Source organism: Borostomias antarcticus, assembly GCF_949987555.1.
Source record: "Borostomias antarcticus genome assembly, chromosome: 18".
Classification (NCBI taxonomy): Eukaryota; Metazoa; Chordata; class Actinopteri; order Stomiiformes; family Stomiidae; genus Borostomias; species Borostomias antarcticus.
This window is the reverse complement of record NC_140251.1, coordinates 23953193-23975044: the sequence shown is the minus strand read 5'-3', so window position 1 is coordinate 23975044 and position 21852 is coordinate 23953193. Positions and strand designations below refer to the sequence as shown.

Sequence of the window (21852 nt, the reverse complement as noted above, 5' to 3'; positions counted from 1 at the left end):
GTCAGCCCCAGTAGCAAAGGTCTGAAGTATTTTAAACAAGGATATATCCATGAGATTTGGATTTCGGACAGAGCAGTGACAACATACGAGTTGAGGCTTAGCGTTGGTGATCTATGCGGAAGGCACAAACACCTCACAAACTTCTGATTGAAATTAATCAGGACAAAATCGTGGAGTCTGACTGCACATGTAAAGCAGGGTGAGTAAGTTAGTGGCATCCATTCTCTGAAAATAAGCCTGTGAGAATGATCTGTTAACTACTAGCTATGGGCTAATTAGCTACTGTACATCAAGCACCTAACGTTACTAGCTTCATCGTTTTTTGTTTCAGCACTGCTGTAAACATGCTGGTTTTCTTAGAACCATTTTCTTCAAACTAATGTCCAATCTATGAACACAACAAGCTTTATTTGTTGGACATCAGAGGTCTTAAGTAATCAAGCAACCTTATTGGTTATTATTCTCTGCGTGATTGACAGGTCGGAAAGGTCTATTGAGATATCTTCATTTGGGGGCTTTTGCCAGCAAACAATGGATATAGGATCAATTTGCAATTAATCATGATTAATTAATTAATTATTGATTACAGATCATGTAATTAATTAGATTTATTATTTTAATCGTTTAACAGCCCTAATATATATATATATATCCTGAATATCTCTGTGTACTCATACACTGTACATTGTGCATCCATTTTCATTGTGGATCCTCCGGTAGATATCTGTCCTCTGTCAAAGAGTCTGTTCTTATACACTATGCATCCTCTGTATCATTGTATGTCATCATGGCAGTCAGCCCTGCAATATTGTCTAGTTATTGCTTAGCATCTTGTCTCCCACCTCCTGAAATGTATGAGGTTGCCGTCATAGACTGTCGCAGAGTCTGACTGTATGAAAGCTTCTTAGAAGTCTGTTGCACAAATTGGAAACACGTTCTGCTCTCCCCTAGTTACCATAGAGATGCCAGGAAGTGTAGGCCAGGGTGAGTGTTTCAGCCTCGTATCCGCCGAGGCACAAACACGCAGAACGTGTCTGATTCATGTCATGTCTTTGTGTAAGACGTGTTGTGCAGCTCTCACGAAGCATCAACTGGCTTTGAGCGTTTGTCTGTACTGTCTTTACTGTCTGGACACTCTGTACTGTCTTTACTGTCTGGACACTCTGTACTGTCTTTACTGTCTGGACACTGTACTGTCTTTACTGTCTGGACACTGTACTGTCTTTACTGTCTGGACACTGTACTGTCTTTACTGTCTGGACACTCTGTACCGTCTTTACTGTCTGGACACTCTGTACTGTCTTTACTGTCTGGACACTATACTGTCTTTACTGTCTGGACACTGTACTGTCTTTACTGTCTGGACACACTGTACTGTCTTTACTGTCTGGACACTGTACTGTCTTTACTGTCTGGACACTGTACTGTCTTTACTGTCTGGACACTGTACTGTACGTGGTTGTAGGGAACAAGCTGCTCACACAGCTTCCATTGTAGTCACACATTAACAATACATACCACAACCCCTCAATGACATCCCAAGGATAACACAAGACTGGTGTGCATATGTGTGCTGCCCTTGTGAAGGTGAATGTGTGTGTTTATAGTGTGAGGTAAACCAATCAGTGGGTTGAGTTAGAAGCGAGAGGTGGTGGCCTTACTTGACTGGCTGCCAGGTCTCGTGCTCGAACCCCCGGTGGATAGACTGGGCGATGGAGGACTCCATCAGGTCGATGTAGCGCACCACCAGCGGGATGAACAGGTCCTGCAGGTGCTTGTGGAACATTCCGTTGCACAGGTAAGCTAGTGGGGGGGTGACAGGGCAAAGGTAAGCTAGTGGGGGGGTGACAGGGAGACAGACGGCTTAGACCCAACATGTGTTCAAGGTTCATCTACGGTTCTTTTGAACCGTTATTCATTTCTGTTGGAAGGTGGCGAACAAGTAGCATGCAGAGCAATGAAGGATCTGACCATGTAGGACAGAAGAAAGACCGATCCACTACTTAAAAGGAGAAGTTCAGAGGTGAAGGGGCTGAACATTACAACATGCTGTGGCACAGATGAAGAGATGGGAGGGATGAGAGATATAAAGATACACCAGGTGAAGAGATGGGAGGGATGAGAGATATAAAGATACACCAGGTGAAGAGATGGGAGGGATGAGAGATATAAAGATACACCAGGTGAAGAGATGGGAGGGATGAGAGATATAAAGATACACCAGGTGAAGAGATGGGAGGGATGAGAGATATAAAGATACACCAGGTGGCATCTTAGTGGTAAATGGAGCTCTCGAGTGACGACAGGCTGCCTGTGTGTGTTCCTCATCAGTGATGTGAGGGTGCTTCAGGACGGGGAGGACAGGTAGGGAGGGTGGACACACACAAACAGGACAGAGTCAGGACGGGGAAGACAGGTAGGGAGGGTGGACACACACAAACAGGACAGAGTCAGGACGGGGAGGACAGGTAGGGAGGGTGGACACACACAAACAGGACAGAGTCAGGACGGGGAGGACAGGTAGGGAGGGTGGACACAAACAAACAGGACAGAGTCAGGACGGGGAGGACAGGTAGGGAGGGTGGACACACACAAACAGGACAGAGTCAGGACGGGGAGGACAGGTAGGGAGGGTGGACACACAAACAGGACAGAGTCAGGACGGGGAGGACAGGTAGGGAGGGTGGACACACAAACAGGACAGAGTCAGGGAGAGGAAACAGGACATAAAGGGCTGAAGGATGAGAGAACACTAAAGACACAGATTGTTGGAGAGAGAGAGAGAGAGAGAGAGAGAGAGTACTGCGTGTCTCTCTGGGCTTCATTAGTGTTGAGTCCCCCCGGTCTGTTTCTCATGATTAACACTAGCCTTTTCCCCTCATGGGGATCTGGCTCCCTTCACGCAGCACATGGAGACGCTGAAGTGAGCATTTAAATCATCCTGACTACCCCCTAATAAAACACCCTGACTAATAAAACATCCTGACTACCCCCTAATAAAACACCCTGACTACCCCCTAATAAAACACCCTGACTACCCCCTAATAAAACACCCTGACTACCCCCTAATACAACACCCTGACTACCCCCTAATAAAACACCCTGACTACCCCCTAATAAAACACCCTGACTAATAAAACACCCTGACTACCCCCTAATAAAACACCCTGACTACCCCCTAATAAAACACCCTGACTACCCCCTAATAAAACACCCTGACTACCCCCTAATAAAACACCCTGACTACCCCCTAATAAAACACCCTGACTAATAAAACACCCTGACTACCCCCTAATAAAACACCCTGACTACCCCCTAATAAAACACCCTGACTACCCCCTAATAAAACACCCTGACTAATAAAACACCCTGACTACCCCCTAATAAAACACCCTGACTAATAAAACACCCTGACTACCCCCTAATAAAACACCCTGACTACCCCCTAATAAAACACCCTGACTACCCCCTAATAAAACACCCTGACTACCCCCTAATAAAACACCCTGACTAATAAAAAACCCTGACTACCCCCTAATAAAACACCCTGACTACCCCCTAATAAAACACCCTGACTACCCCCTAATAAAACATCCTGACTACCCCCTAATAAAACACCCTGACTACCCCCTAATAAAACATCCTGACTAATAAAACACCCTGACTACCCCCTAATAAAACACCCTGACTACCCCCTAATAAAACACCCTGACTACCCCCTAATAAAACATCCTGACTACCCCCTAATAAAACACCCTGACTACCCCCTAATAAAACACCCTGACTACCCCCTAATAAAACACCCTGACTACCCCCTAATAAAACACCCTGACTACCCCCTAATAAAACACCCTGACTACCCCCTAATAAAACACCCTGACTACCCCCTAATAAAACACCCTGACTACCCCCAAATAAAACACCCTGACTACCCCCTAATAAAACACCCTGACTACCCCCTAATAAAACACCCTGACTACCCCCTAATAAAACACCCTGACTAATAAAACACCCTGACTAATAAAACACCCTGACTACCCCCTAATAAAACACCCTGACTACCCCCTAATAAAACATCCTGACTACCCCCTAATAAAACACCCTGACTAATAAAACACCCTGACTACCCCCTAATAAAACACCCTGACTACCCCCTAATAAAACACCCTGACTACCCCCTAATAAAACATCCTGACTACCCCCTAATAAAACACCCTGACTACCCCCTAATAAAACATCCTGACTACCCCCTAATAAAACACCCTGACTACCCCCTAATAAAACATCCTGACTACCCCCTAATAAAACACCCTGACTAATAAAACACCCTGACTACCCCCTAATAAAACACCCTGACTAATAAAACACCCTGACTACCCCCTAATAAAACACCCTGACTACCCCCTAATAAAACACCCTGACTACCCCCTAATAAAACATCCTGACTACCCCCTAATAAAACACCCTGACTACCCCCTAATAAAACATCCTGACTACCCCCTAATAAAACACCCTGACTAATAAAACACCCTGACTACCCCCTAATAAAACACCCTGACTACCCCCTAATAAAACACCCTGACTACCCCCTAATAAAACACCCTGACTACCCCCTAATAAAACACCCTGACTACCCCCTAATAAAACATCCTGACTACCCCCTAATAAAACACCCTGACTACCCCCTAATAAAACATCCTGACTACCCCCTAATAAAACACCCTGACTACCCCCTAATAAAACACCCTGACTACCCCCTAATAAAACACCCTAACTAATAAAACACCCTGACTACCCCCTAATAAAACACCCTGACTACCCCCTAATAAAACACCCTGACTACCCCCTAATAAAACATCCTGACTACCCCCTAATAAAACACCCTGACTACCCCCGAATAAAACACCCTGACTACCCCCTAATAAAACACCCTGACTACCCCCTTATAAAACATCCTGACTACCCCCTAATAAAACACCCTGACTACCCCCTAATAAAACACCCTGACTACCCCCTAATAAAACACCCTGACTACCCCCTAATAAAACACCCTGACTAATAAAACACCCTGACTACCCCCTAATAAAACACCCTGACTACCCCCAAATAAAACACCCTGACTAATAAAACACCCTGACTACCCCCTAATAAAACATCCTGACTACCCCCTAATAAAACACCCTGACTACCCCCTAATAAAACACCCTGACTACCCCCTTATAAAACATCCTGACTACCCCCTAATAAAACACCCTGACTAATAAAACACCCTGACTACCCCCTAATAAAACATCCTGACTACCCCCTAATAAAACACCCTGACTACCCCCTAATAAAACATCCTGACTACCCCCTAATAAAACACCCTGACTACCCCCTAATAAAACACCCTGACTACCCCCTAATAAAACACCCTGACTACCCCCTAATAAAACACCCTGACTACCCCCTAATAAAACACCCTGACTACCCCCTAATAAAACACCCTGACTACCCCCTAATAAAACACCCTGACTACCCCCAAATAAAACACCCTGACTACCCCCTAATAAAACACCCTGACTAATAAAACACCCTGACTAATAAAACACCCTGACTACCCCCTAATAAAACACCCTGACTACCCCCTAATAAAACATCCTGACTACCCCCTAATAAAACACCCTGACTAATAAAACACCCTGACTACCCCCTAATAAAACACCCTGACTACCCCCTAATAAAACACCCTGACTACCCCCTAATAAAACACCCTGACTACCCCCTAATAAAACACCCTGACTACCCCCTAATAAAACATCCTGACTACCCCCTAATAAAACACCCTGACTACCCCCTAATAAAACATCCTGACTACCCCCTAATAAAACACCCTAACTAATAAAACACCCTGACTACCCCCTAATAAAACACCCTGACTACCCCCTAATAAAACATCCTGACTACCCCCTAATAAAACACCCTGACTACCCCCGAATAAAACACCCTGACTACCCCCTAATAAAACACCCTGACTACCCCCTTATAAAACATCCTGACTACCCCCTAATAAAACACCCTGACTAATAAAACACCCTGACTACCCCCTAATAAAACATCCTGACTACCCCCTAATAAAACACCCTGACTACCCCCTAATAAAACACCCTGACTACCCCCTAATAAAACACCCTGACTACCCCCTAATAAAACATCCTGACTACCCCCTAATAAAACATCCTGACTACCCCCTAATAAAACATCCTGACTACCCCCTAATAAAACATCCTGACTACCCCCTAATAAAACATCCTGACTACCCCCTAATAAAACACCCTGACTACCCCCTTATAAAACATCCTGACTACCCCCTAATAAAACACCCTGACTACCCCCTAATAAAACACCCTGACTACCCCCTAATAAAACACCCTGACTACCCCCTTATAAAACACCCTGACTACCCCCTAATAAAACACCCTGACTACCCCATAATAAAACACCCTGACTACCCCCTAATAAAACACCCTGACTACCCCCTAATAAAACACCCTGACTACCCCCTAATAAAACATCCGGACTACCCCTTAATAAAACACCCTGACTACCCCCTAATAAAACACCCTGACTACCCCCTAATAAAACATCCTGACTAATAAAACACCCTGACTACCCCCTAATAAAACATCCTGACTACCCCCTAATAAAACACCCTGACTACCCCCTAATAAAACACCCTGACTACCCCCTAATAAAACACCCTGACTACCCCCTAATAAAACATCCTGACTACCCCCTAATAAAACACCCTGACTACCCCCTAATAAAACACCCTGACTACCCCCTAATAAAACACCCTGACTACCCCCTAATAAAACACCCTGACTACCCCCTAATAAAACATCCTGACTACCCCCTAATAAAACACCCTGACTACCCCCTAATAAAACACCCTGACTACCCCCTAATAAAACACCCTGACTACCCCCTAATAAAACACCCTGACTACCCCCTAATAAAACATCCTGACTACCCCCTAATAAAACACCCTGACTACCCCCTAATAAAACATCCTGACTACCCCCTAATAAAACACCCTGACTACCCCCTAATAAAACACCCTGACTACCCCCTAATAAAACACCCTGACTACCCCCTAATAAAACACCCTGACTACCCCCAAATAAAACACCCTGACTACCCCCTAATAAAACACCCTGACTAATAAAACACCCTGACTACCCCCTAATAAAACACCCTGACTACCCCCTAATAAAACATCCTGACTACCCCCTAATAAAACACCCTGACTACCCCCTAATAAAACACCCTGACTAATAAAACATCCTGACTACCCCCTAATAAAACACCCTGACTACCCCCTAATAAAACATCCTGACTACCCCCTAATAAAACATCCTGACTAATAAAACATCCTGACTACCCCCTAATAAAACACCCTGACTACCCCCTAATAAAACATCCTGACTACCCCCTAATAAAACACCCTGACTACCCCCTAATAAAACATCCTGACTACCCCCTAATAAAACATCCTGACTAATAAAACATCCTGACTACCCCCTAATAAAACACCCTGACTACCCCCTAATAAAACATCCTGACTACCCCCTAATAAAACATCCTGACTACCCCCTAATAAAACACCCTGACTACCCCCTAATAAAACATCCTGACTACCCCCTAATAAAACATCCTGACTACCCCCTAATAAAACACCCTGACTACCCCCTAATAAAACATCCTGACTACCCCCTAATAAAACACCCTGACTACCCCCTAATAAAACACCCTGACTACCCCCTAATAAAACACCCTGACTACCCCCTAATAAAACACCCTGACTACCCCCTAATAAAACACCCTGACTACCCCCTAATAAAACATCCTGACTACCCCCTAATAAAACATCCTGACTACCCCCTAATAAAACACCCTGACTAATAAAACACCCTGACTACCCCCTAATAAAACACCCTGACTACCCCCTAATAAAACACCCTGACTACCCCCTAATAAAACACCCTGACTACCCCCTAATAAAACACCCTGACTACCCCCTTATAAAACATCCTGACTACCCCCTAATAAAACATCCTGACTACCCCCTAATAAAACACCCTGACTACCCCCTAATAAAACATCCTGACTACCCCCTAATAAAACACCCTGACTACCCCCGAATAAAACACCCTGACTACCCCCTAATAAAACACCCTGACTACCCCCGAATAAAACACCCTGACTAACCCCTAATAAAACACCCTGACTACCCCCTTATAAAACATCCTGACTACCCCCGAATAAAACACCCTGACTACCCCCTAATAAAACACCCTGACTACCCCCTAATAAAACATCCTGACTACCCCCTAATAAAACACCCTGACTACCCCCTAATAAAACACCCTGACTACCCCATAATAAAACACCCTGACTACCCCCTAATAAAACATCCTGACTACCCCCTTATAAAACATCCTGACTACCCCCTAATAAAACACCCTGACTACCCCCTAATAAAACACCCTGACTACCCCCTAATAAAACACCCTGACTAATAAAACACCCTGACTACCCCCTAATAAAACATCCTGACTACACCCGAATAAAACACCCTGACTACCCCCTAATAAAACACCCTGACTACCCCCTAATAAAACACCCTGAATACCCCCTAATAAAACACCCTGACTACCCCCTAATAAAACACCCTGACTACCCCCTAATAAAACACCCTGACTACCCCCTAATAAAACACCCTGACTACCCCCTAATAAAACACCCTGACTAATAAAACACCCTGACTACCCCCTAATAAAACATCCTGACTACCCCCTAATAAAACACCCTGACTACCCCCTAATAAAACACCCTGACTACCCCCTAATAAAACACCCTGACTACCCCCTAATAAAACACCCTGACTACCCCCTAATAAAACACCCTGACTACCCCCTAATAAAACATCCGGACTAATAAAACACCCTGACTACCCCCTAATAAAACATCCTGACTACCCCCTAATAAAACACCCTGACTACCCGCTTATAAAACATCCTGACTACCCCCTAATAAAACACCCTGACTACCCCCTAATAAAACACCCTGACTACCCCCTAATAAAACATCCTGACTACCCCCGAATAAAACATCCTGACTACCCCCTAATAAAACACCCTGACTACCCCCTAATAAAACATCCTGACTACCCCCGAATAAAACACCCTGACTACCCCCTAATAAAACATCCTGACTACCCCTTAATAAAACATCCTGACTAATAAAACACCCTGACTACCCCCTAATAAAACACCCTGACTACCCCCTAATAAAACACCCTGACTACCCCCTAATAAAACATCCGGACTAATAAAACACCCTGACTACCCCCTAATAAAACATCCTGACTACCCCCTAATAAAACATCCTGACTACCCCCTAATAAAACACCCTGACTACCCCCTAATAAAACACCCTGACTACCCCCTAATAAAACACCCTGACTACCCCCTAATAAAACACCCTGACTACCCCCTTATAAAACATCCTGACTACCCCCTAATAAAACACCCTGACTACCCCCTAATAAAACACCCTGACTACCCCCTAATAAAACACCCTGACTACCCCCTAATAAAACACCCTGACTACCCCCTTATAAAACACCCTGACTACCCCCTAATAAAACACCCTGACTACCCCCTAATAAAACACCCTGACTAATAAAACACCCTGACTACCCCCTAATAAAACATCCGGACTACCCCCTAATAAAACACCCTGACTACCCCCTAATAAAACACCCTGACTACCCCCTAATAAAACATCCTGACTAATAAAACACCCTGACTACCCCCTAATAAAACACCCTGACTACCCCCTAATAAAACACCCTGACTAATAAAACACCCTGACTACCCCCTAATAAAACACCCTGACTACCCCCTAATAAAACACACTGACTACCCCCTAATAAAACACCCTGACTACCCCCTAATAAAACATCCTGACTACCCCCTAATAAAACACCCTGACTACCCCCTAATAAAACATCCTGACTACCCCCTAATAAAACACCCTGACTACCCCCTAATAAAACACCCTGACTACCCCCTAATAAAACACCCTGACTACCCCCTAATAAAACACCCTGACTACCCCCAAATAAAACACCCTGACTACCCCCTAATAAAACACCCTGACTAATAAAACACCCTGACTAATAAAACACCCTGACTACCCCCTAATAAAACACCCTGACTACCCCCTAATAAAACATCCTGACTACCCCCTAATAAAACACCCTGACTACCCCCTAATAAAACATCCTGACTACCCCCGAATAAAACACCCTGACTACCCCCTAATAAAACACCCTGACTACCCCCTTATAAAACACCCTGACTACCCCCTAATAAAACACCCTGACTACCCCATAATAAAACACCCTGACTACCCCCTAATAAAACACCCTGACTACCCCCTAATAAAACACCCTGACTACCCCCTAATAAAACACCCTGACTACCCCCTAATAAAACACCCTGACTACCCCCAAATAAAACACCCTGACTACCCCCTAATAAAACACCCTGACTAATAAAACACCCTGACTACCCCCTAATAAAACATCCTGACTACCCCCTAATAAAACACCCTGACTAATAAAACACCCTGACTACCCCCTAATAAAACACCCTGACTAATAAAACACCCTGACTACCCCCTAATAAAACACCCTGACTACCCCCTAATAAAACATCCTGACTACCCCCTAATAAAACACCCTGACTACCCCCTAATAAAACACCCTGACTACCCCCGAATAAAACACCCTGACTACCCCCGAATAAAACACCCTGACTACCCCCTAATAAAACACCCTGACTACCCCCTTATAAAACATCCTGACTCCCCCCTCATAAAACATCCTGACTACCCCCTAATAAAACACCCTGACTACCCCCTAATAAAACACCCTGACTACCCCCTAATAAAACATCCTGACTACCCCCTAATAAAACACCCTGACTACCCCCTAATAAAACACCCTGACTACCCCCTAATAAAACACCCTGACTACCCCCTAATAAAACACCCTGACTACCCCCTAATAAAACATCCTGACTACCCCCTAATAAAACACCCTGACTACCCCCTAATAAAACACCCTGACTACCCCCTAATAAAACACCCTGACTACCCCCGAATAAAACACCCTGACTACCCCCTAATAAAACACCCTGACTACCCCCTAATAAAACATCCTGACTACCCCCTAATAAAACACCCTGACTACCCCCTAATAAAACATCCTGACTACCCCCTAATAAAACATCCTGACTACCCCCTAATAAAACATCCTTTCTACCCCCTAATAAAACACCCTGACTACCCCCTAATAAAACATCCTGACTACCCCCTAATAAAACACCCTGACTACCCCCTAATAAAACACCCTGACTACCCCCTTATAAAACATCCTGACTACCCCCTAATAAAACATCCTGACTACCCCCTAATAAAACACCCTGACTAATAAAACACCCTGACTACCCCCTAATAAAACACCCTGACTACCCCCTAATAAAACACCCTGACTACCCCCTAATAAAACACCCTGACTACCCCCTAATAAAACACCCTGACTACCCCCTAATAAAACACCCTGACTACCCCCGAATAAAACATCCTGACTACCCCCTAATAAAACTACCTGACTACCCCCTAATAAAACACCCTGACTACCCCCGAATAAAACACCCTGACTACCCCCTAATAAAACACCCTGACTACCCCCTAATAAAACACCCTGACTACCCCCTAATAAAACACCCTGACTACCCCCTAATAAAACACCCTGACTACCCCCTAATAAAACACCCTGACTACCCCCTAATAAAACACCCTGACTACCCCCTAATAAAACATCCTGACTAACCCCTAATAAAACACCCTGACTACCCCCTTATAAAACATCCTGACTACCCCCTAATAAAACACCCTGACTAATAAAACACCCTGACTACCCCCTAATAAAACATCCTGACTACCCCCTAATAAAACACCCTGACTACCCCCTAATAAAACACCCTGACTACCCCCTAATAAAACACCCTGACTACCCCATAATAAAACACCCTGACTACCCCCTAATAAAACACCCTGACTACCCCCTTATAAAACACCCTGACTACCCCCTAATAAAACATCCTGACTACCCCCTAATAAAACACCCTGACTACCCCCTTATAAAACATCCTGACTACCCCCTAATAAAACACCCTGACTACCCCCTAATAAAACACCCTGACTACCCCCTAATAAAACACCCTGACTACCCCCTAATAAAACATCCTGACTACCCCCTAATAAAACACCCTGACTACCCCCTTATAAAACATCCTGACTACCCCCTAATAAAACACCCTGACTACCCCCTAATAAAACACCCTAACTAATAAAACACCCTGACTACCCCCTAATAAAACATCCGGACTAATAAAACACCCTGACTACCCCCTAATAAAACATCCTGACTACCCCCTAATAAAACACCCTGACTACCCCCTTATAAAACATCCTGACTACCCCCTAATAAAACACCCTGACTAATAAAACACCCTGACTACCCCCTAATAAAACATCCTGACTACCCCCTAATAAAACACCCTGACTACCCCCTAATAAAACACCCTGACTACCCCCTAATAAAACACCCTGACTACCCCCTAATAAAACACCCTGACTACCCCCTAATAAAACACCCTGACTACCCCCTAATAAAACACCCTGACTACCCCCTAATAAAACACCCTGACTACCCCCTAATAAAACATCCTGACTACCCCCTAATAAAACACCCTGACTAATAAAACACCCTGACTACCCCCTAATAAAACATCCGGACTAATAAAACACCCTGACTACCCCCTAATAAAACACCCTGACTAATTAAACATCCTGACTACCCCCTAATAAAACACCCTGACTACCCCCTAATAAAACACCCTGACTACCCCCTAATAAAACACCCTGACTACCCCCTAATAAAACATCCTGACTACCCCCTAATAAAACACCCTGACTACCCCCTAATAAAACACCCTGACTACCCCCTAATAAAACACCCTGACTACCCCCTAATAAAACACCCTAACTAATAAAACACCCTGACTACCCCCTAATAAAACATCCTGACTACCCCCTAATAAAACACCCTGACTACCCCCTTATAAAACATCCTGACTACCCCCTAATAAAACACCCTGACTACCCCCTAATAAAACACCCTGACTACCCCCTAATAAAACACCCTGACTACCCCCTAATAAAACACCCTGACTACCCCCTAATAAAACACCCTGACTACCCCCTAATAAAACACCCTGACTACCCCCTAATAAAACACCCTAACTAATAAAACACCCTGACTACCCCCTAATAAAACATCCTGACTACCCCCTAATAAAACACCCTGACTACCCCCTTATAAAACATCCTGACTACCCCCTAATAAAACACCCTGACTACCCCCTAATAAAACACCCTGACTACCCCCTAATAAAACACCCTGACTACCCCCGAATAAAACACCCTGACTACCCCCTAATAAAACACCCTGACTAATTAAACATCCTGACTACCCCCTAATAAAACACCCTGACTACCCCCTTATAAAACATCCTGACTACCCCCTAATAAAACACACTGACTACCCCCTAATAAAACACCCTGACTACCCCCTAATAAAACACCCTGACTAATAAAACACCCTGACTACCCCCTAATAAAACACCCTGACTACCCCCTAATAAAACATCCTGACTACCCCCTAATAAAACACCCTGACTACCCCCTTATAAAACACCCTGACTACCCCCTAATAAAACACCCTGACTACCCCCTTATAAAACATCCTGACTACCCCCTAATAAAACACCCTGACTACCCCCTAATAAAACACCCTGACTACCCCCTAATAAAACACCCTGACTACCCCCTAATAAAACACCCTGACTACCCCCGAATAAAACACCCTGACTACCCCCTAATAAAACACCCTGACTAATAAAACACCCTGACTACCCCCTAATAAAACACCCTGACTACCCCCTTATAAAACATCCTGACTACCCCCTAATAAAACACCCTGAATACCCCCTAATAAAACATCCTGACTACCCCCTAATAAAACACCCTGACTACCCCCTAATAAAACACCCTGACTACCCCCTAATAAAACACCCTGACTACCCCCTAATAAAACATCCTGACTACCCCCTAATAAAACACCCTGACTACCCCCGAATAAAACACCCTGACTACCCCCTAATAAAACACCCTGACTACCCCCTTATAAAACATCCTGACTACCCCCTAATAAAACACCCTGACTACCCCCTAATAAAACACCCTGACTACCCCCTTATAAAACACCCTGACTACCCCCTAATAAAACACCCTGACTAATAAAACACCCTGACTACCCCCTAATAAAACACCCTGACTACCCCCTTATAAAACACCCTGACTACCCCCTAATAAAACACCCTGACTAATAAAACACCCTGACTACCCCCTTATAAAACACCCTGACTACCCCCTTATAAAACACCCTGACTACCCCCTAATAAAACACCCTGACTAATAAAACACCCTGACTACCCCCTAATAAAACACCCTGACTAATAAAACACCCTGACTACCCCCTAATAAAACATCCTGACTACCCCCTAATAAAACACCCTGACTAATAAAACACCCTGACTACCCCCTAATAAAACACCCTGACTACCCCCTAATAAAACACCCTGACTACCCCCTAATAAAACACCCTGACTACCCCCGAATAAAACACCCTGACTACCCCCTAATAAAACACCCTGACTACCCCCTAATAAAACACCCTGACTACCCCCTAATAAAACACCCTGACTACCCCCGAATAAAACACCCTGACTACCCCCTAATAAAACACCCTGACTACCCCCTAATAAAACACCCTGACTACCCCCTAATAAAACACCCTGACTAATAAAACACCCTGACTACCCCCTAATAAAACACCCTGACTACCCCCTAATAAAACATCCTGACTAATAAAACACCCTGACTACCCCCTAATAAAACACCCTGACTACCCCCTAATAAAACATCCTGACTACCCCCTAATAAAACACCCTGACTACCCCCTAATAAAACACCCTGACTACCCCCTAATAAAACACCCTGACTACCCCCTAATAAAACACCCTGACTACCCCCTAATAAAACACCCTGACTACCCCCAAATAAAACACCCTGACTACCCCCTAATAAAACACCCTGACTAATAAAACACCCTGACTAATAAAACACCCTGACTACCCCCTAATAAAACACCCTGACTACCTCCTAATAAAACATCCTGACTACCCCCTAATAAAACACCCTGACTACCCCCTAATAAAACACCCTGACTACCCCCTAATAAAACATCCTGACTACCCCCTAATAAAACACCCTGACTACCCCCTAATAAAACACCCTGACTACCCCCTTATAAAACATCCTGACTACCCCCTAATAAAACATCCTGACTACCCCCTAATAAAACACCCTGACTACCCCCTAATAAAACACCCTGACTACCCCCGAATAAAACACCCTGACTACCCCCTAATAAAACACCCTGACTACCCCCTTATAAAACATCCTGACTACCCCCTAATAAAACATCCTGACTACCCCCTAATAAAACATCCTGACTACCCCCTAATAAAACACCCTGACTACCCCCTTATAAAACATCCTGACTACCCCCTAATAAAACATCCTGACTACCCCCTAATAAAACATCCTGACTACCCCCTAATAAAACACCCTGACTACCCCCTAATAAAACACCCTGACTACCCCCGAATAAAACACCCTGACTACCCCCTAATAAAACACCCTGACTACCCCCTTATAAAACATCCTGACTACCCCCTAATAAAACATCCTGACTACCCCCTAATAAAACATCCTGACTACCCCCTAATAAAACATCCTGACTACCCCCTAATAAAAAACCCTGACTACCCCCTAATAAAACATCCTGACTACCCCCTAATAAAACACCCTGACTACCCCCTAATAAAACACCCTGACTACCCCCTAATAAAACACCCTGACTACCCCCGAATAAAACACCCTGACTACCCCCTAATAAAACACCCTGACTACCCCCTTATAAAACATCCTGACTACCCCCTAATAAAACATCCTGACTACCCCCTAATAAAACACCCTGACTACCCCCTAATAAAACATCCTGACTACCCCCTAATAAAACACCCTGACTACCCCCTAATAAAACACCCTGACTACCCCCGAATAAAACACCCTGACTACCCCCTAATAAAACATCCTGACTACCCCCTAATAAAACACCCTGACTAATAAAACACCCTGACTACCCCCTAATAAAACATCCTGACTACCCCCTAATAAAACACCCTGACTACCCCCTAATAAAACACCCTGACTACCCCCTAATAAAACACCCTGACTACCCCCTAATAAAACATCCTGACTACCCCCTAATAAAACACCCTGACTACCCCCTAATAAAACACCCTGACTACCCCCTAATAAAACACCCTGACTACCCCCTAATAAAACATCCGGACTAATAAAACACCCTGACTACCCCCTAATAAAACATCCTGACTACCCCCTAATAAAACATCCGGACTACCCCCTAATAAAACACCCTGACTACCCCCTAATAAAACACCCTGACTACCCCCTAATAAAACACCCTGACTACCCCCTAATAAAACACCCTGACTACCCCCTTATAAAACATCCTGACTACCCCCTAATAAAACACCCTGACTACCCCCTAATAAAACACCCTGACTACCCCCTAATAAAACACCCTGACTACCCCCTAATAAAACACCCTGACTACCCCCTAATAAAACACCCTGACTACCCCCTAATAAAACACCCTGACTACCCCCTAATAAAACACCCTGACTAATAAAACACCCTGACTACCCCCTAATAAAACACCCTGACTACCCCCTAATAAAACACACTGACTACCCCCTAATAAAACACCCTGACTACCCCCTAATAAAACATCCTGACTACCCCCTAATAAAACACCCTGACTACCCCCTAATAAAACACCCTGACTACCCCCTAATAAAACACCCTGACTACCCCCGAATAAAACACCCTGACTACCCCCTAATAAAACACCCTGACTAATAAAACACCCTGACTACCCCCTAATAAAACACCCTGACTACCCCCTTATAAAACATCCTGACTACCCCCTAATAAAACACCCTGAATACCCCCTAATAAAACATCCTGACTACCCCCTAATAAAACACCCTGACTACCCCCTAATAAAACACCCTGACTACCCCCTAATAAAACACCCTGACTACCCCCTAATAAAACATCCTGACTACCCCCTAATAAAACACCCTGACTACCCCCGAATAAAACACCCTGACTACCCCCTAATAAAACACCCTGACTACCCCCTTATAAAACATCCTGACTACCCCCTAATAAAACACCCTGACTACCCCCTAATAAAACACCCTGACTACCCCCTTATAAAACACCCTGACTACCCCCTAATAAAACACCCTGACTAATAAAACACCCTGACTACCCCCTAATAAAACACCCTGACTACCCCCTTATAAAACACCCTGACTACCCCCTAATAAAACACCCTGACTAATAAAACACCCTGACTACCCCCTTATAAAACACCCTGACTACCCCCTTATAAAACACCCTGACTACCCCCTAATAAAACACCCTGACTAATAAAACACCCTGACTACCCCCTAATAAAACACCCTGACTAATAAAACACCCTGACTACCCCCTAATAAAACATCCTGACTACCCCCTAATAAAACACCCTGACTAATAAAACACCCTGACTACCCCCTAATAAAACACCCTGACTACCCCCTAATAAAACACCCTGACTACCCCCTAATAAAACACCCTGACTACCCCCTAATAAAACACCCTGACTACCCCCTAATAAAACACCCTGACTACCCCCTAATAAAACATCCTGACTACCCCCTAATAAAACACCCTGACTACCCCCTAATAAAACACCCTGACTACCCCCTAATAAAACACCCTGACTACCCCCTAATAAAACACCCTAACTAATAAAACACCCTGACTACCCCCTAATAAAACATCCTGACTACCCCCTAATAAAACACCCTGACTACCCCCTTATAAAACATCCTGACTACCCCCTAATAAAACACCCTGACTACCCCCTAATAAAACACCCTGACTACCCCCTAATAAAACACCCTGACTACCCCCTAATAAAACACCCTGACTACCCCCTAATAAAACACCCTGACTACCCCCTAATAAAACACCCTGACTACCCCCTAATAAAACACCCTAACTAATAAAACACCCTGACTACCCCCTAATAAAACATCCTGACTACCCCCTAATAAAACACCCTGACTACCCCCTTATAAAACATCCTGACTACCCCCTAATAAAACACCCTGACTACCCCCTAATAAAACACCCTGACTACCCCCTAATAAAACACCCTGACTACCCCCGAATAAAACACCCTGACTACCCCCTAATAAAACACCCTGACTAATTAAACATCCTGACTACCCCCTAATAAAACACCCTGACTACCCCCTTATAAAACATCCTGACTACCCCCTAATAAAACACACTGACTACCCCCTAATAAAACACCCTGACTACCCCCTAATAAAACACCCTGACTAATAAAACACCCTGACTACCCCCTAATAAAACACCCTGACTACCCCCTAATAAAACATCCTGACTACCCCCTAATAAAACACCCTGACTACCCCCTTATAAAACACCCTGACTACCCCCTAATAAAACACCCTGACTACCCCCTTATAAAACATCCTGACTACCCCCTAATAAAACACCCTGACTACCCCCTAATAAAACACCCTGACTACCCCCTAATAAAACACCCTGACTACCCCCTAATAAAACACCCTGACTACCCCCGAATAAAACACCCTGACTACCCCCTAATAAAACACCCTGACTAATAAAACACCCTGACTACCCCCTAATAAAACACCCTGACTACCCCCTTATAAAACATCCTGACTACCCCCTAATAAAACACCCTGAATACCCCCTAATAAAACATCCTGACTACCCCCTAATAAAACACCCTGACTACCCCCTAATAAAACACCCTGACTACCCCCTAATAAAACACCCTGACTACCCCCTAATAAAACATCCTGACTACCCCCTAATAAAACACCCTGACTACCCCCGAATAAAACACCCTGACTACCCCCTAATAAAACACCCTGACTACCCCCTTATAAAACATCCTGACTACCCCCTAATAAAACACCCTGACTACCCCCTAATAAAACACCCTGACTACCCCCTTATAAAACACCCTGACTACCCCCTAATAAAACACCCTGACTAATAAAACACCCTGACTACCCCCTAATAAAACACCCTGACTACCCCCTTATAAAACACCCTGACTACCCCCTAATAAAACACCCTGACTAATAAAACACCCTGACTACCCCCTTATAAAACACCCTGACTACCCCCTTATAAAACACCCTGACTACCCCCTAATAAAACACCCTGACTAATAAAACACCCTGACTACCCCCTAATAAAACACCCTGACTAATAAAACACCCTGACTACCCCCTAATAAAACATCCTGACTACCCCCTAATAAAACACCCTGACTAATAAAACACCCTGACTACCCCCTAATAAAACACCCTGACTACCCCCTAATAAAACACCCTGACTACCCCCTAATAAAACACCCTGACTACCCCCGAATAAAACACCCTGACTACCCCCTAATAAAACACCCTGACTACCCCCTAATAAAACACCCTGACTACCCCCTAATAAAACACCCTGACTACCCCCGAATAAAACACCCTGACTACCCCCTAATAAAACACCCTGACTACCCCCTAATAAAACACCCTGACTACCCCCTAATAAAACACCCTGACTAATAAAACACCCTGACTACCCCCTAATAAAACACCCTGACTACCCCCTAATAAAACATCCTGACTAATAAAACACCCTGACTACCCCCTAATAAAACACCCTGACTACCCCCTAATAAAACATCCTGACTACCCCCTAATAAAACACCCTGACTACCCCCTAATAAAACACCCTGACTACCCCCTAATAAAACACCCTGACTACCCCCTAATAAAACACCCTGACTACCCCCTAATAAAACACCCTGACTACCCCCAAATAAAACACCCTGACTACCCCCTAATAAAACACCCTGACTAATAAAACACCCTGACTAATAAAACACCCTGACTACCCCCTAATAAAACACCCTGACTACCTCCTAATAAAACATCCTGACTACCCCCTAATAAAACACCCTGACTACCCCCTAATAAAACACCCTGACTACCCCCTAATAAAACATCCTGACTACCCCCTAATAAAACACCCTGACTACCCCCTAATAAAACACCCTGACTACCCCCTTATAAAACATCCTGACTACCCCCTAATAAAACATCCTGACTACCCCCTAATAAAACACCCTGACTACCCCCTAATAAAACACCCTGACTACCCCCGAATAAAACACCCTGACTACCCCCTAATAAAACACCCTGACTACCCCCTTATAAAACATCCTGACTACCCCCTAATAAAACATCCTGACTACCCCCTAATAAAACATCCTGACTACCCCCTAATAAAACACCCTGACTACCCCCTTATAAAACATCCTGACTACCCCCTAATAAAACATCCTGACTACCCCCTAATAAAACATCCTGACTACCCCCTAATAAAACACCCTGACTACCCCCTAATAAAACACCCTGACTACCCCCGAATAAAACACCCTGACTACCCCCTAATAAAACACCCTGACTACCCCCTTATAAAACATCCTGACTACCCCCTAATAAAACATCCTGACTACCCCCTAATAAAACATCCTGACTACCCCCTAATAAAACATCCTGACTACCCCCTAATAAAAAACCCTGACTACCCCCTAATAAAACATCCTGACTACCCCCTAATAAAACACCCTGACTACCCCCTAATAAAACACCCTGACTACCCCCTAATAAAACACCCTGACTACCCCCGAATAAAACACCCTGACTACCCCCTAATAAAACACCCTGACTACCCCCTTATAAAACATCCTGACTACCCCCTAATAAAACATCCTGACTACCCCCTAATAAAACACCCTGACTACCCCCTAATAAAACATCCTGACTACCCCCTAATAAAACACCCTGACTACCCCCTAATAAAACACCCTGACTACCCCCGAATAAAACACCCTGACTACCCCCTAATAAAACATCCTGACTACCCCCTAATAAAACACCCTGACTAATAAAACACCCTGACTACCCCCTAATAAAACATCCTGACTACCCCCTAATAAAACACCCTGACTACCCCCTAATAAAACACCCTGACTACCCCCTAATAAAACACCCTGACTACCCCCTAATAAAACATCCTGACTACCCCCTAATAAAACACCCTGACTACCCCCTAATAAAACACCCTGACTACCCCCTAATAAAACACCCTGACTACCCCCTAATAAAACATCCGGACTAATAAAACACCCTGACTACCCCCTAATAAAACATCCTGACTACCCCCTAATAAAACATCCGGACTACCCCCTAATAAAACACCCTGACTACCCCCTAATAAAACACCCTGACTACCCCCTAATAAAACACCCTGACTACCCCCTAATAAAACACCCTGACTACCCCCTTA

At 44.4% G+C, this 21852-nt stretch overlaps 1 protein-coding gene across 1 annotated transcript in view; it reads right to left on the bottom strand.

The window, feature by feature from the left end:
- The window catches only part of cadps2 (Ca++-dependent secretion activator 2), a 404172-nt gene that overhangs the window by 42919 nt on the left and 339401 nt on the right, over positions 1-21852 (bottom strand). The window contains exon 19 of the mRNA XM_084453028.1: positions 1662-1803. Coding sequence (XP_084309154.1) covers positions 1662-1803 — 142 coding nt within the window. The remainder of the gene's footprint in view (positions 1-1661; positions 1804-21852) is intronic.